Raw genomic sequence first — 16,998 nt, 5'->3', positions numbered from 1 at the left:
GAAAGAAGTCATAGAACAACATGTCGAAAAAAGTGATACAAAAGTCAGTATAGTATGTCAAATAAAGTGATGAAAAAGCATAGTATGTTGTAAAAAATGATAAAAGTCATAGTTTGTCAAAAAAGTCATAGTATTTAAAAAAGTGATTAATTAATATATAGTATAGTATGTTAAAAAAAGTCATAGTATAGTATGTTCAAACAAGTTATTAAAAAGTCATGGTATAGTACTTAAAAAAAAAAGGCATTGTTTAGTATGTCAAAGTGATAAAAAAAGTCACATTTTGTATGTCGAAAGAAGCCTACTATAGTATGGTAAAACAAAAGGATGAAAAAGTCTAAAAAATATAGTATGAAAAAATGATAACAAAGGTCATAGTATATTATGTCAAAAAAAGTCATAGTATAGTACGTCAAAAAAAGGGATGAATAATTCATAGTATAGTATGTCGGAAAAAAGTCATAGTATAGTATATCAAAAATAGGGATGAATAATTCATAGTATAGTATGTCGAAAAAGTGAAAAATGTATCACTTTAAATATAATTAATTAAAAATGATGAAAGTTACAGTATGTCGAAAAAAGTGATGAAAAGTCATATTGTAGTATGTTAAAATAAGTGATGAAAAAGTCATAGTATATTATGTCCAAAAAAAGTCATCCAAAAAAGTGATAAAAATATCATAGTAAAGTATGTAAGTAAAGTATAGTATGGCATGCTGATTAAAGTGATGAAAAAGCCATAGTATAGTATGTCAAAAAAAGTTATTAAAAAGTCATAGTGTTGTACTTCAAAAAAAGTCATTGTTAAGTATGTCAAAGTGAAAAGTCACTAGTATGTTCAAAAAAGTGACAAAAAAAAACAAACATAGTATAGTAAGTTAAAACAAGTCATAGTATAGTATAGTATGTCAAAAAAGTGAAAAAAGTTAACTCAGACATAGGATGTCGAAAAAAAACATGAAAAAGTATGTTGAAAAAAGTTAATAAAATGTCATAGTATAATACATTGAAACAAGTCATCCAATAGCATGTCAAAAAAAGTGATAAAAAGGTCATAGTATAGAATGTCGAAAAAAGTATTGTCGAAAAAAGGTTATTAAAAAGTCAGTGTAGTATGCCGAATGAGGTGATGAAAAAGGCATAGTATGTTGAAAAAAGTGATGAAAAGGTCATAGTATAGATTGTCGAAACAAAATGATAACAAAAGTCATAGTCAGAATGTCGAAAAAAGTCATAGTATAACATGTCGAAAAAAGGGATGAATAATTCATAGAATAGTATGTAAAAAAAAGGAGGAATAATTCATAGTATAGTATGTCGAAAAAAAGTCATAGTATAGTATGTCAAAAAAAGTGATGAAAAGTCATATTGTAGTATGTTAAAATAAGTGATGAAAAAGTCATAGTATAGCATGACGAAAAAAGTCAGAATGTCGAAAAAAGTCATAGTATAGTATGTTGCAAAAAGTGATAAAAGTCATAGTATGTAGACAAAACTTAAGTCATACAATAGTATGTTGAAAAAACAGATGAAAAAGTCATTGTATAGTATGTTGAAAAAAGTCGTAGTATAGTACGTTGAAAGAAGTCATAGAACATGTTGAAAAAAGTGATACAAAGGTCAGTATAGTATGTCAAATAAAGTGATGAAAAAGTCATAGTATGTTGTAAAAAATGATAAAAGTCATAGTATGTCAAAAAAAGTCATAGTATTTCAAAAAAGTGATTGAATAATTCATAGTATAGTATGTCGAAAAAAGTCATAGTATAGTAAGTTGAAACAAATTATTAAAAAGTTATAGTATTGTACTTAAAAAAAGGCATCGTTTAGTATGTCAAAGTGATACAAAAAGTCCTAGTATAGTATGTTGAAACAAGTTATTAAAAAGTCATAGTATATTGTATATAGTATATTATTTTAAAAAAAAAGGCATCGTTTAGTATGTCAAAGTGATAAAAATGTCATAGTATGTCAAAAAAAGGGATGAATAATTCATAGTATAGTATGTTACAAAAAGAGATGAATAATTCATAGTATGTCGAAAAAGTGATAAATATGTCACTTTAAATATTAAAATTAAAAATGATGAAAGTTATAATGTAGTATGTTAAAATAAGTGATGAAAAAGTCATAGTATAGCATGACGAAAAAAGTCATAGAATGTCGAAAAAAGTCATAATATAGTAAGTTGAAACAAGTTATTAAAAAGTCATGGTATAGTACTTCAAAAAAGTCAAAGTGTTAAAAAAAGTCATAGTATAGTATGTCGGAAAAAAGAAGTCGTACTATAGTATGGTAAAAAAAGGATAACAAAGTCTAAAAAATATAGTATAAAAAAGTGATAACAAAAGTCATAGTATATTATGTCAAAAAAGTCATAGTATAGTATGTTAAAAAAAGGGATGAATAATTCATAGTATAGTATGTTGGAAAAAAGTCATAGTATAGTAGGTTAAAAAAAGGGATGAATAATTCATAGTATAGTATGTTGGAAAAAAGTCATAGTATAGTAGGTTAAAAAAAGGATGAATAATTCATAGTATAGTATGTCGGAAAAAAGTCATAGTATAGTATGTTAAAAAAAAGATGAATAATTCCTAGTATGTCGAAAAAAGTCATAGTATAGTATGTTGAAACAAGGCATTAAAAAGTCAAAGTATAGTACTTAAAAAAAAGGCATCGTTTAGTATGTCAAAGTGATAAAAAGTCATAGTATAGTATGTTGAAACAAGTCATAGTATGTAAAAAAAAGTGAAAAAAGTCACAGTATGTAGGAAAAAAGTTAAGTCATACTTCAGTATGTCAAATTTTTTTTTTTAAATGTCATAGTATAGTACTTTGAAACAAGTCACAGCATCGTATGTTGAAAAAAGTGATAAAAAAAGACTATATTCAGAAAAGTTAGTATAGTATAGCAAAATGGATAAAAAATTCTTAGTACAGTATGTCGAAAAAAGTCATAGTATAGTGTGTCGAAAACATTAACAGTACATAAAAAAAAGGATGTAAGTCATTACTATGACTTACATTATTTTTTACTATACTATCAAATAATGTCAAAACGGTCATAGTATAGTATGTAGAAAAAAGTGATTTAAAAAGTCCCAGTATAGTATTTGCAAAAAAGTCATAAAAAAGGGATACAAATATCATAGTAAAGTATGTTGAAAAAAAGCGATAAAAAAGGTCATATTATAGAATGTCGAAAAAAGTGACTAAAAAAAAATCATAGTATATAGTAAGTTAAAACAAGTCGTAGTATAGCATGTCAAAAAAGGGATGAATAATTCATAATATAGTATGTAAAAAAAAAAGTCCTAGTATAGTATGTTAAAAAAAGGATGAATAATTTATAGTATCTTGAAAAAGTGATAAATATATCACTTTAAATATTATAATTAATTAAAAATATTGAAAGTTATAGTATGTCAAAGTGATGAAAAGTCATATTGTAGTATGTTAAAATATGTGATGAAAAGTCATAGTATAGCATGACAAAAAAAGTCAGAATGTCGAAAAAAGTCATAGTATGTTAAAAAAAGGGATGAATAATTCATAGTATAGTATGTTGAAAAAAGTCATAGTATAGTAAGTTGAAACAAGTTATTAAAAAGTCATGGTATAGTACTTAAAAAAAGGCATCGTTTAGTATGTAAAAGTGATTAAAAAAGTATATTAAGGGATGAATAATTCATAGTATACTATGTCAAAAAAGGGATAAATATATAACTTTATTTATTATAATTAAATAAAAATGATGAAAGTTATAGTATGTGGAAAGTGTTGAAAAGTTATATTGTAGTATGTTAAAATAAGTGATAAAAACGTCATAGTATAGTATGTTGCGAAAAGTGATAAAAGTCATAGTATGTAGAAAAAAACTTAAGTCATTTCAACAGTATGTTGAAAAAACAGATGAAAAAGTCAGAGTATAGTATGTCGAAAAAAATTGTAGTATAGTATGTAAAAAAAGTGACTTAAATGTCATAGTATTTCATAATAGTGATTGAGTAATTCATAGTATGTCAAAAAAGTCATAGTACAGTATGTTAAAATATGTTGAAATAAGTGGTGAAAAAGTCATAGTATAGCATGATGAAAAAAGTGAGAACAAAAGTGTAGTGGGTAGGAAAAAGTCAGTACAGTGTGTCAAAAGAAGTGATACAAACTCTGAGTCTATTTGTCAAAAGAGTGATAAAAAAAGTCAGTTTAGTCAGAAAAGTCAGTATAGTATATCAAAAGGGATAAAAAAAAATCCTAGTATAGTATGTCAAAAAGTTATAGTACAGTAGGAAATAAATGTCATAAAAGTCATAGTATCGTATAGACATGTCAAAAAAGTCATAGTATAGTATGTTGAAAAAAGTGATAACAAAAGTCATAAAAAAGTTGAAAATAAAAAAAGTCATGAGAAATTCATAGTATAGTATGTTAAAAAGTGTAAAAAGAGTCATACTCTGTCAAAAATCATAGCATAGCATGTTGAAAAAAAGTCATAGTATAGCATATTGAAAAAGGTCAGTATAGCAAGTTGAAAAAGATCATAAAAATTCTTAGTGTAATATGTTTAAAAAGTCAAAGAAGTCGTAGTATACAGTATGTCGAAAAAATTCATAACATGACAAGAAGTCGTACTATCGCATGTCGAAAAATGTCAAAGTCATAGTCATTTCAGTTATTATATTATGGCTATGAACCAATCAAACCTCTTGATATAAGTTACCTGTTTTATACATTTTGTTTTATTTACGCTTTTCCCATACAGCCTTCAATCCTGTGCTAGCTTTAACTTGGCACTCAAATCCTCAAAACCTTTAGAACCCTTATTCTAAAGGAAGGGATGGGTTTGCACACAGGTTTAGCAGAAATGTGATGTTACAGTGATTAGTATGAACTCAATGGTCGTGCCTCCTCACCTAGATCCTTTCCATTCAGAGCACCCTCACTGTCACAGTCTTCTGCAGGATGGCATGCATGAAGAGAAGACAGGGTAAGAGGAGGGAGGATAGGATGTTGAGGGTACTTTAAAACACACCAGGTTGAAATGCGGTACATTACATTGCAAAGATTTTGATGGTATAAAGACACCTGTAAAAGGTAAAAAGGGGTAAATTGTGAAGTAACAAGTGCCGCATAATTTGTGTTTTATGAGTAGAATTTCATTGCCATGAAATTCTGACCATGATAACATGTAGGGATGAGTGCTTATTTTCTAACATGAGGGTTTGTCCACATACCTCTCCCAGCACGATCATCTGAGGTTAGAAATGCAAGGAATAATAGAAAGTATCAGTATAGAGAGAGAGAATAGTACACCTGCTATCTTGTGATTTTACCGCTGCTGAGCTCCGAGGGCATGTTGTCTTTTTAAAGTACTTTTTCTTTGTCTTGAAAATGTAAATCTAAACTGTATCTGTGTTTACAAATCCTTAACCCATATATCTACTTAATCCACTTAACTACCCTACTTAGTTAATCTTTTATGAACATGAAGAATACACAAGAAAATAAGTGACTTACTAACCAGCCATTGTTTTTCAAACCCTTTGTTGTTCCTTTTTTTTTTTTTTTTTTTTTTTTTAAATTGGATTAGGAAATAAACAATGGATTACATTTTTTAGGGAGATTAATGCCCTGTTCTCTTTTCATTATCTCTCTTTCTGTATCTTCTTGGCTGGATTAGATTTGACCTGTAATAGAAGCTCTGTCGCTGGGAGCAGCCAAAGAAAGAAGTAGAAAAACAGGCTTACATGTAGGACCTTTGGGGGACATAGGGGCAGGGAAAGAACCCATTTTCATTCTGTATCTCAGGCGCCTGGAGAATAAAAAGGAAACAATAGAGGAAAGATTTTATAATCTGAAAAGATATTTTTAAATCCCAAACATAGTGGCTTTAACCAGTTATTTTTTGATGGCAGAGTGGAAGCTGACTACCTCTCCTGGAACTGTGTCGAGGGGATGAGGGCAGCACGCAGGTTACAGTCACCAATTCTCTTGGCCTGCCACCAGGTAGCGTCCTCCTGGCTAACAACCTGAAGAATGTCCCCCCTCTTAAAAGGAAGTCCCGCCTCTTGGCACGGCGTGGCCTTGTCCTCATAGGGCGTGTAGTCAAACAAAGCCCGAAGGTAGACCTTTTTAAAGCAGCAAAAGGGAACTTTAAAAAGAGCAGTTATACATGTTTTGGGACATTTGTTAATATTTGCTTTCTTATTGAGAATTGGAAGACAAGATCAATCGCTGTAATATCTATCCATTACATAAAAAGGTAGAGCCAGAAGCCATTTAGGAAAACGTCTAGCCTGGCTCTTCTGGAAGTCTTTGGTTTTCATTCGATTAACTGAACTTGACAGTGTCTAGTTTACATTTTGAGAAGTATTAAAAATAAAAAACAATCAATTAACTAGGCATCTTTTCCCAGATTTTGGTGGAGTAACTGGCTGTTTATTATGGTCAAATGTTGCAAACAAAGGAGTCCTCACCCTGCTTTCCTTCAATTTGTCTTCTTCTACAACAGCTGGAATGATTTTCAGGGTGATGGAGCCTTGTGACTGGGACTGATCAAAAACATCGGAGCAGCATATTCAACATGTATCCGCTGTAATCATCAGTTAATAGTCAAAGTATCTGATGCAATATGACAAAAAGCTTTCTCTCTTTACCAGAATCTGACTAATTTCATCTGGCCTCTTGTGGGTTATCAGGTGTCCATTGACCTCTCGAAGTTCATCCCCGACATGCACCAGACCTGGAAAGACAAAGACAACTGACACAAAACAAGTCTCTCGAAAACTAAACTACTAGCCAAATAAAGCAAAGAAAATCCCAGTTGCATATGTGCAGTACCACTAAGAGTATTTTGGCATAAGTCTAAAAAAACATTTTTTTTTTTCTTTTCCAATGGCTTGAAGTGGATGACATTACCATGGCAACAGCCAGGAGCAACCCTTGTTTGTAATCTCAAAATCTTGTGACACTAATCTCAAGGATTTCATTTTGTCAGTTCATGGGGTTACACAACATAATCTTCTCACTTCTGTCAGTGTATCAAGTAAAAATAAGCAAGTCCTGTTGGGAAGAAATAAAGTAACAATTTACATAATGATATGGAGTATGTACTGTGAAAACATTGTCTCACCACTACGGTCAGCTGCCCCTCCCCTCATAATTCTGGCCACAATTACAGCTCCTGTCGCTTCATCTCTCCGGATGGTTGCTCCCTGGAGATAAAGATGCAACCTGGTATCAAATACTTTCAAACACATATTGTCTCTCATCATCAGTTCACTGAGCTTATACAATGCTCTGGAAGACGGGTAAAAGCTACCCCTCATGTGCATGTTGGTGGCTTTTGCTGGAAAGATCAATAACCGTTAGACAGTCACTCTGTGTGACTGGACATTTTGATACTTGATTATCAGAGTTTTCTATCACATGGTTACAGCTACATTAAATTCAGCACAGATATTATTCCACGGCATACTTTAAGTAATTCATTTAAAATTCAATTTTACAAAATGTTGACATTTTTGCTGACAGTTCGATGAGAAGATCAATACCACTCATGTCCTTATGCTCAATATTAAGCTTCAATCTGGATATGGTTAGCTTAGCGCAAAAACTAGAAACGGGGCAACAGCCAGCTCAGCTCCAACCAAAGGTAACAAATCAGGCATGACACAGATTAAAATAAACAAGATGCAATGTGTTAATTATGAGCTATGGAGGTGCTTATACTAGTTACATATTCTTGTTTTTATGCTAAGCTAATCGACTGCCACTGTAGCTTCTGCATATTATTATTAAGGTGGTAAGAGTATTTCCCGGTCCATCTAGCCATCATGCGAGTTGGCCAGCATTCACACACTCTCCACATGATGTAGCAGATCAGACAGATCAGCAGCTCCACATGTGAAAAGACAAATCATACACATTTTGGATGACTAGTTGCTGTAAAAATGATGTCACTTCAGTAGGCATTTTTGACAAGTTAACGTCAAATCTATTTTTGTCCTTTGCTTGAAGGATTTCCTTGGGACTCATTTTTATAGCATGACACAGAGACACACATTCACACCCTGAGGTGTTTTAAAGCCTCAAAGCTGTTCCATTAAAGTAAATGGATTTTTTTTAAAGCCCCACTTGAGGGCACAAGAATAATAGCTTTTGAGGGAAGGAAGGGCACATTTTATTTTTGTCTCAAGTGTGAGGCAGCACTTACCAGAGGCTCTTTGTTCTTCACCAGGCGGACGATCTTAACCGACTCTTCCTCCAGGTCGGTGTCAAGATCTTCTGGCAGTGGCGGCAGCACTGGATCAAAGTTCTTTTGGGCCACGGTGTCGTGAGCGGACAGCACTGCCTTTTTGAAACAATACACAGACAAATGCACAGATTGGATAGATAGCCAGAAAGCCAATACATAGAACATAATCACTTGATAAGTGGGATTAGGCTGTCTTGTCTATGTCTAGGGATACAGGCAGCTCTGACGCTGGGGGTATGCAATATGTGATCAAGCAAAATTAGAGCAGCTCAGGATAAAAGCACAAAGAAGCACGGACATTAAAAAGATCATGACTCAGAAGGAATGAAATGATGTCAAAAGACACTGTCAAATAGTACACTGTGTTTATTATTTTGGGTTTGTGTAAGGACAGACAGAAAATCTGTGTGTATCTGTGAGAGTGAACCTTAAGGTGAGGAGTGCTCAGCAGGAGAAGCAGTTCTCTCTCATCGTCCTCCAGCGGCCCGTTCTGAAGCTCTTCTGCCAGCTGACGATTTCAATCAGAAAATCACTGCTTCAAATACTAAAATTTACTCATGAAATACATTTACTTTTGAAAATTGCCCTTGTTGGATTTCAATAAATGTCTACTTTTACTTGGCTTAAAAAAAATAAATAAATCATGAATTAATTAATTAATAAATATATATTTAGCTTCAGTTTGGCTTTAAAATATTAAGGAAAGATTGCACCTACATCCTCTGCCAGACAGGAGGCGCTATGTAGAATTGGAGTTGGGCTGTGTTTCTCATACTGCTTCAGTTTGTCATGAATCTAGGATGTACAACACATGAACAGATATATACATATGGACAAACACACCACAAAGATTGGCTTATTTTCATGTTATTCAATGGACAGTTTCCAAGAATCAGCTCATTTAATTTAGCTAAAAAAAAATGGAATTTCTACCATTATACTGTATATCTAGAGGAACATAAGTATCAGTAAGTTCTGGTTTTCTTTTTTCTTTTATTTTGTCAATGTTATTGTTAATGCAAAATCACTTCTACCCAGACATACAATATCTGCAGTACCTTTATGAGGTAACTGAGGCTTTTCTCACTGAAGACGTCCTTGAGGAAGACTAGGTCCTCTTTGTGGTTGGCATCAGAATGGAGCTGAGAGGTGAGCAGGGCCAAAGTCTCATGGAGCCCTATGAATTTAAACAGGAGTTATGTATTAATCACAGATTCAAACACCCATCTGCTATCAGGATCATAAACTTAGAAAAGTAGTTTTTTTTATCATTAGACATGCATCATCATTGCAGAAATAAAATAGCAGCATTGTGTCATTACATTTTTTCCAAATCTGTTTGCGCATAAGAATTTTCTATCCTATTTTTGGATTGTAATGTAATTTAGGGATTAGGAACCAAATACACTAGTCTGTTGGATATGGATTCATTAATTCAGTACCATGACATCAGACTGTCTTTTTTCAACAAATGTTGTTTGGACATTCAGAGTCAAGGCCCTTCCTGAAATCCAGACCTTTTTCTCCTGACAGTAGAAACTATATGGCTTAGTTTATTCTATGTTATCCCCCCAATACCTGTGCTTGCAGACACCATGGGCATGGCTTCAATCATTCAGAGGAGGCAGGAGGTTGCAGAGAAACGAGAGGAGGAAAAACAAAAGCCGGTGAACTCTCCCAAATGGCTCCTTCTGTTCCCCGTGCACAGCCAGAAAAATCACAGACACAGCTGGGAATGGGAATGGGAAAAAACAATACACAGTGTGACTCCAGATCTGCATTATTAAAAAGGGTATTCAACTAAGATTTCTTAGAATTTAAGGGTTTCCTCACAATTCAGATTTTTATTCTAACAACTCTTAATTTTAACTCTTAGTTTCACAAATATCAATGTAAAACCACACAGGCTTCAAAAGACAAGTGTGTGGTTCTTTTAGACACATATTTTAAAAGAAAGCTTCATAATTTCCATGTAGGTGCAAATAAAGGTTAAGGGTTGTTAATGTGATGCTAAACACAGTGAGTTTAGACAAATATGTTTCAGTACCTTAGAACTCACTTAGTACAGTACAGTGTTTATTTTCTAACTTTAAAATACTTCTAAAATGTGAAGACATTTTGAAAGGGTGACTGACCAGCCATGGCCAGTGATGAATCAACCCATTACTGAGCCAACGTTTCAATATAATTAATAGCTGCTTTCATTACTGAGGCATAAAGCTTTCATTTTATTCTGTGTGACTATCAATCTTGAGAAAATCAAGGTTACACCAAAGACTTTTGACGAATGGGGATGCTTCACCTTGTTTGTCACCATGGCAACCCTAAAGTACCAATGACTCTCACTGCATTTGCATTTGAATTATTATAACTGAAGATTAGATTAATTAAATCATGTTTGGGTTGTGTCCCATAATTCACTGCATTTGGTATGGTGTGCGCAGTGAAGCATGCAACTCCAATGTGGCATCAATACACAATATTCCTTTCCTATTATATTTTGTTCAGAGCTTTATTTCCATATAGATCCGGTGATAGTCTAAATAACCAACATGGCAACACTTTTCTTAGCAATCGAATATTAATTGTTTCTGATTAGACAGGATCAAACTATATTGATCTCATACATAAATGCACAAAAACCAATAGTTAAAGTACTGTGCATATAAATTGCATTATATTTTTGCAAACTAATTATTAGAACTAATTATTCTCTTGTTTTAGCTTCTATATTTTGAGGATTTGCTGCCTTTGTTATTGTTATCATTGTACTTTTAACCATATTTGGGTTTTAGACGGTTGGCCGGGCAAAACAAATAATGTGAACGTGCCTGCTTGGCTCTGGGAAACTAACAGGCATGTTTCCATGGCATTTTTTGGACAAAATGAATCTGTTTGACCAAAATACCAAAAGCTTTAATAAAATCCTGACTTTACAGTAAATGTTGCACCGAGATGGTAAATTAAATTGTTTAAGAAATGTGATTTCATCTTGCTGACCTTTCAAAATATTTCTAATCAACTTCTGACCAATGAACAATCTTGTACGAACTGTCCTTGATTTAAATGTTATCATGAACAGTTCACTTTACTTTAAAGCATCATTTCCCAAGAGGAAACACATTTTAACAGGCATTCTCAAATTTACCAATAAAAAAAGTTGCGGATATTGTTAGGATGTCTTGCAGATTAAAGTGAGGATGTCGCCTTTCTTTATACAAATACTTTAAAGACATGTTAAATAGACCCAATCCTGACTGCACCCGCCAACATCTGAATACCTCCTACAGGTCAATACAAACAGGCACAATAAACAAGAAATAAAAAAAGGTTATTCAAAAGGTGAAAAACAACAGAATACAGGGTCTACAGGAGAAATAGCTAGCCTTGGTCTGTCCAAAAGTAACAATATCCACCTACCAGCACCTCTGAAGCTTGGTAATGACACCTTATACCCTAATCATTTAATCTGTACAAATACCTTAATATAAATGACCTTTTATAGATTTATGGTTGGCCTGGCAACTTTGTGGTCTCCAGGAAGTCATTGCATCCAGCCAAGAAATAGTCTGGAATAAAGTCTAATTCAAAATTGTTTTTACACTTCAGGTTTGCACAGATAAAGATGTAATGGAATTATTGTGCCGTTAAGTGGATTCTGTTACCTTTGGACAGAGCTAGACCCTGTGTTTGTAGTTACTATGCTAAGCTCACTTTTCCCCCGCTTCATATCTACTGTACAGTCATGAGAATGGTATCATTCCCCTTATCCAACTCTCAGCAAGAAAGCACATAAGTGTTTGAACTATTCCTTTAATGTACTGTAATTTAGCTTCTATGTTTTACTGCACCTAAATAAATTCACTCACATGTTGAAAGATAGGCTAGCATCAGCAGTGTGTTATCATTACATGTTGTCCATGCAGGATCACTGCTGGCCTGAGCATGACATGACCCTTGACCTCTACCACAGAGTGAGCCTCAATCAGGCATCAATATTAATACCACGGTTTGATTCAGTCTAATGCTGCACCGCCCCTTTGTTCACTCACCCTGTCAGGCACCAAAAATCCATTCTGCACATTAGGATAGAAATATAATAAACTATATACAAAATATGTATGTTGGTTTATTATTGTTTCTGTCAGCAAGATACAGAGCCGAAGCAGGATATCCACAGAATAAGGTGCAGTAACAGGTTAACAACAAAGAAATAACCGGGGTTGTAGACTACGGCCATTAGATCAATTAAATTACATTATTTCACAAAAGAAATAACTTTCAAAAAGGATCTATAATTTCCTATAAAACAAAATCTATGAAAAGACCAAAACAACATTTCAGAGAGACAGCCAACAAGGCAATGAAAGCAAGAGACAAGGAAAAGCTAGCTAGAGGGATAGCCTCAGCTAGCCTTAGCTAAACTGAAACTAAATTTACTTATGGATTTTTCTACAGCTGTTCTAAATGAAAGAAAAAAATTGGTTCAGACCCCAAAGCTAACAGTTGAGGGTTAAATCCTCTGCTTCCATTCAGCTCCCGTCCTAACACACTTGGCCCATGTTCCTGACCTTCCTTCTCTCCGTCTCCTCCTCCCTCCATCTGACTCTCTCTCTCTCTCGAATTACAAAACAGAGCTTAAATCTGACATGTGGGTTTTTTCCCCTCTCAATCACTGACCTTATCGCCTAACTACTTTTAAGTTACCACAGTCCATATGGTGGTACAGTATTATCTAGCGTCCTTGATTTAACAGCGGCGGCTGTGTGCACCACTGAGACTTTCAATGAACACAATGAAGCAGATTAGAAAGGACACTAAGATTAGAAGAGAAAAAAAAATAATAGCAACAATGTTGCAGAGGCTATACTGAAAAGCATTTAGTTACTTTTTCTGATATGCAATGGATTCTGTATGCCGCGCACTTGTATTCATAGCAAAAAGAACTTGACAGCAAATAAAAATGAGTTCCTCACATCATTGATTAGCTGTGGTTGACAACATAACAACTTAAAGTGCTACGTAAACATGTAGGTTTCTGCTTTTCCAGCATAAGCATTTGCAATGTTTTCTCTACTGTACCTCATATCATCACAGTTTTTAGCCAACCTAGCGACGGTTCTGACACCCATGTCCCCCTGTGGAAATCATATTAATTTGCTGACTTTTCATCTTTCCCCAACACTTTGTTCATAACCAAATACCTGCTACACTAAAGACATCTGTACCTTGTGTTTATGGCTAATTATTATGCTTGCGCACAAAACTAAGATAGTAAATCCCCTTAGTCCCTCTAGAAGTTAATTGTCAATGTTATTCTCTAACATTGGTTTTCTTAAAAAAAAGAAAATCGGAGTATTGCATACAGACTTGTAGGACTTCTGTAAGACATTGTAGTAATCTTTAATTGAACTAATAGTATGAGGAGGAATACAATATTTAGTCAATTAGGCTTAACTTGGTAGTCAGGTTCATTAACTATTAGTTCTGCCCTTTACAGTATTTGCATACAGATTTGATTAATATATTAATTATTCATCATTTGTTGACGCCAACTGGCTAGGTTTATTTTTAATCATCTCAGTAACGCAGGGGTTTAGGGAGTTGCTCAAGGACACTTCAAGCAGGGTGTCTGCTTGATGGTAAAAACATATAAATTATACTGAAAAAAAAATGTTATTTTGAGTTTTGACCCTTAGGCAATCACAAGATCTTGTTTACTACTGCAGCTCCTTGTGTTGTGAAATAGAGTTGTCAGCTGTAGAGCCCGACCGATATATCGGCGAGCTGATATTAGGCAGTTCCCAAACTATTGGTATTGGCATTTATAATGGCCGATACTATTTAAAAAAAGTATTCATTTACCAGAAACATTTATAATGACAAATAAATTAACATTTAAAAAATAAAAACAGATGGTCAACCATGTTATGAGTGTTGGTGTTGCATAGTTTGTCCACCAGAGGGCAATCTACAACATCCGTATTGGCAACACTGTTCAAAGGACTTTAAGTTTCATATCTTATGTTTCTAGTTTTATAAGTTTTTTTTTTAATCAAAACTTTAATATATTTAATGTTCCTCTGTTCTTTTGTGACAATAAAACAAATTATTATATTATTTTAGTATGAACTCATACATAACTACAAATAACCAATGTTAAGGAAATCTGTTTTAATCATTTGATAAATGTTTCTGGATTTTTTAAAAAGATATAGGAATATTGGATTTAAAAAAAACGTATCGGTATTATTTGTATCGGTATTGGCCTTAAAAGTCTTGTACTGGTTGGGCTTCAATCAGCTGTGTGTTGCTTGCTGTGTTGAAACAGTTTTTTATGTTTCTTCTCAGTTTTTCCCACGGTTGCTGGTGCTCGGAAGTGTGCTGTTGACATTTCATATTCACATGCGTCTTCTTATTGTCGTATGACTGATCATAAAATCCTCACCGATTGTTCCTTTAATGCTTTGACTGATTGTTCCCGCTGCTTAACGTACTCCCTGGTGTGTCTCTGGTTCGGCCTCTGTCATTTATCTTCACAAAACATGAGATTGGGACATTATTCATCCTATTGCTGAACTTGGCACTGGCTCAATCTACAGTCATGTCAGCATAGTACTTTATTCTACTGACATTGTGTTTGGAGAGCTTAACCTTATGTCCCTGTCCTCTCTACTCATGCACAAATGCAAACATGCATGCCACCTGTTTGCCAGACTCATTTGCTGTTGGATTGGTCCCGAGAGAAAGAGAGGGGCGAGGTCGTCGACACACTGTTGATGCCATCTGCCCACCACTCTGTTGAGTGTGTGAGTGTGTGTGTGTGTGTGTGTGTCTAGTCCATCCGACCACCTATGATGCCACCCACATGGCCGATCTGACATATGACAGATTTCATTCCAATATCCGTTTTGGGAAAACAAAGTTGCCTGCTGTACATTTTGCAGGGGTATTAAGATAATCTAGGCTTATAGCAACTCTAAAGATATAGCGTTTTCCTCAACAACAACAAAAAAGCAATACAGTGTGTTTGTGTATGTATATATATATATATATATATATATATATATATATATATTTACACATATACACACAGCTTCTCACCCCATTTGATCTTTAAAATGTTAAAAATCAACTTTCGAGAGCCCGAGGTGATGTCCTCAAATCTTTCCCCTGTGTCTGTTCAACCAAAAGTCAAAAACTACAATGTATTTTGTTTAAAATGATATGTAACAAAAAAAAGCAAATCGTATCATTTGAAGTGCTTAAATCAGAAAACGTTTGGCATTTTGTCACAGTAGTGCATGAAAAAAGATGGAAACAAACAAAAAGTCTGCCATTATTTTTCTGTTAACCCACTAATTGTTTTGACTCTAATCCTAAAGTTGGTAAAAAGCTGAAATAGTTTGTCAAAAATGAAGTGAGACCTTTATTTTATGCAGCATAAGAAATGCTGAAAATTCAAAAAAATGTGATGCCAGGTCAGGAGCCAGACGGCCTTTAAGATGCTTATAAGAAAAACATGATTTCAGAACACCTACAACTCGCCCAGTCTGAGACACAGCTGAGGATTCTAGATATTGAATTTGGCTTTGTGTCTGAGTGACAGAAATCCGACATTTGTCCGTCTCATTTCAGGATTTCAACAGCCAAATAGGTTTTTAGGAGCAGAGATGGCTGGTAAAGTGCCAATCTGGCTGGTGGGCAGCCAGACTTTAGAGGCTTTTTGACTGATGGCTGGTGTTAAACTCCCACTGAGCTTATAATATGTGTAAAAGTACGGGGGAAAAATTGTATAATAGGGGGCTGCAAAGATACTTTCCAAATCCATTAATAGTTTTTATTTAGCACTGATAACACCATATTTTGTATCAAAACATGTCAAATAATCATGAATCATCAGAAGATATGTTTCTAGACTCGAGAGTTCTTTTTAAGCAGCCTGCACTGGTGCACTTTTTCCCCTGAGTCTGTTCACTAAACCCTCTGTGCATAGACCCTGGCCTTCATTGAATCTCTCTGGCTCTCCTGCACAGCCAAAAGCCATACAACCCTGCAGCAAAGCGTGACCAACTCACAGCTCAAGGCCTGTCCTGTCAGCCACCAAGAACTGATTCCCCCTTTTAATTCATAAGAAGGAGGAAGGTCATTTTTAGTCATTTAATTAGCTTATGTAGTCGTCTATGGTGGGGCACGGCCACATGCAATAGTCTCTTCCACAACAGTTGTATTTATTATTGGAGTTGGCAATTAATCACAGGTGCTGTACTCCCCTCATTAACATGCAGCAGGCAGGCGTCCTCATTTACTCAGACATGTGTTTGGAAAGCTCCATGTATTACATGGCTACATAACGTAAAAACAGATTGAGGGTTTTGTATTTGCCTAATCTACATTGGTGCAAATAAAGATTTTTTTTTTTCTTTGTCAGACACACATGAAGGGAGGTAAAGAGCTGTCCAGAGTTCAGGCAGTGCACGTTAGAAAGCATCCTTACCTTGTTGTGGCTCGTCTCAGCTCAGCGTGCGTGTTTAAACCCCACGCCGCCTCTGTTTACAACACGAGCGTGTATCTCTCTTGCTTCTTTCTGTCTTTTCACTCCGTCTTCCGCTAACTGGTTTTATTTCTCTATTCCATCCAGTCTATCGCTCAGTGAGCCGCCCCTTCCCCCGTTGTCAGTCAGTTTGCTCTCGCCCTCACGCTCTGTCTGTGCTGCCTTCAGGTGCTTCTCGTAA

The 16,998-nt window shown here is 34.5% G+C and overlaps 1 protein-coding gene across 5 annotated transcripts in view; it reads right to left on the bottom strand.

Annotated features, from left to right (window-relative positions):
- Positions 1–16,998, bottom strand: part of LOC117937292 (MAGUK p55 subfamily member 3-like) — a 24,967-nt gene extending 7,969 nt beyond the window's left edge. Inside the window, exons 1-13 of one of the 5 annotated variants that reach the window (XM_034861142.1) lie at positions 16,761–16,998; positions 9,842–9,868; positions 9,322–9,440; positions 8,981–9,058; positions 8,691–8,771; positions 8,222–8,359; positions 7,139–7,220; positions 6,663–6,748; positions 6,483–6,557; positions 5,938–6,134; positions 5,754–5,818; positions 5,241–5,258; positions 4,920–4,961 (exon numbers count right to left, since the gene is read on the bottom strand). In XM_034861142.1, the coding sequence (XP_034717033.1) occupies positions 4,920–4,961; positions 5,241–5,258; positions 5,754–5,818; positions 5,938–6,134; positions 6,483–6,557; positions 6,663–6,748; positions 7,139–7,220; positions 8,222–8,359; positions 8,691–8,771; positions 8,981–9,058; positions 9,322–9,440; positions 9,842–9,866 (1,006 nt within the window). In that variant the 5' untranslated portion in view covers positions 9,867–9,868; positions 16,761–16,998. Of the gene's footprint in view, positions 1–4,919; positions 4,962–5,240; positions 5,259–5,753; positions 5,819–5,937; positions 6,135–6,482; positions 6,558–6,662; positions 6,749–7,138; positions 7,221–8,221; positions 8,360–8,690; positions 8,772–8,980; positions 9,059–9,321; positions 9,441–9,841; positions 9,993–16,760 lie in introns of all 5 variants that reach the window. The other 4 variants (XM_034861139.1, XM_034861141.1, XM_034861143.1 and 1 more) reach the window with 4 other exon arrangements.

This window comes from Etheostoma cragini, chromosome 21, assembly GCF_013103735.1.
Source record: "Etheostoma cragini isolate CJK2018 chromosome 21, CSU_Ecrag_1.0, whole genome shotgun sequence".
NCBI classification, from domain to species: Eukaryota; Metazoa; Chordata; class Actinopteri; order Perciformes; family Percidae; genus Etheostoma; species Etheostoma cragini.
The sequence above is the reverse complement of the archived record's forward strand: the minus strand, read 5'-3'. Positions and strand labels throughout refer to the sequence as shown.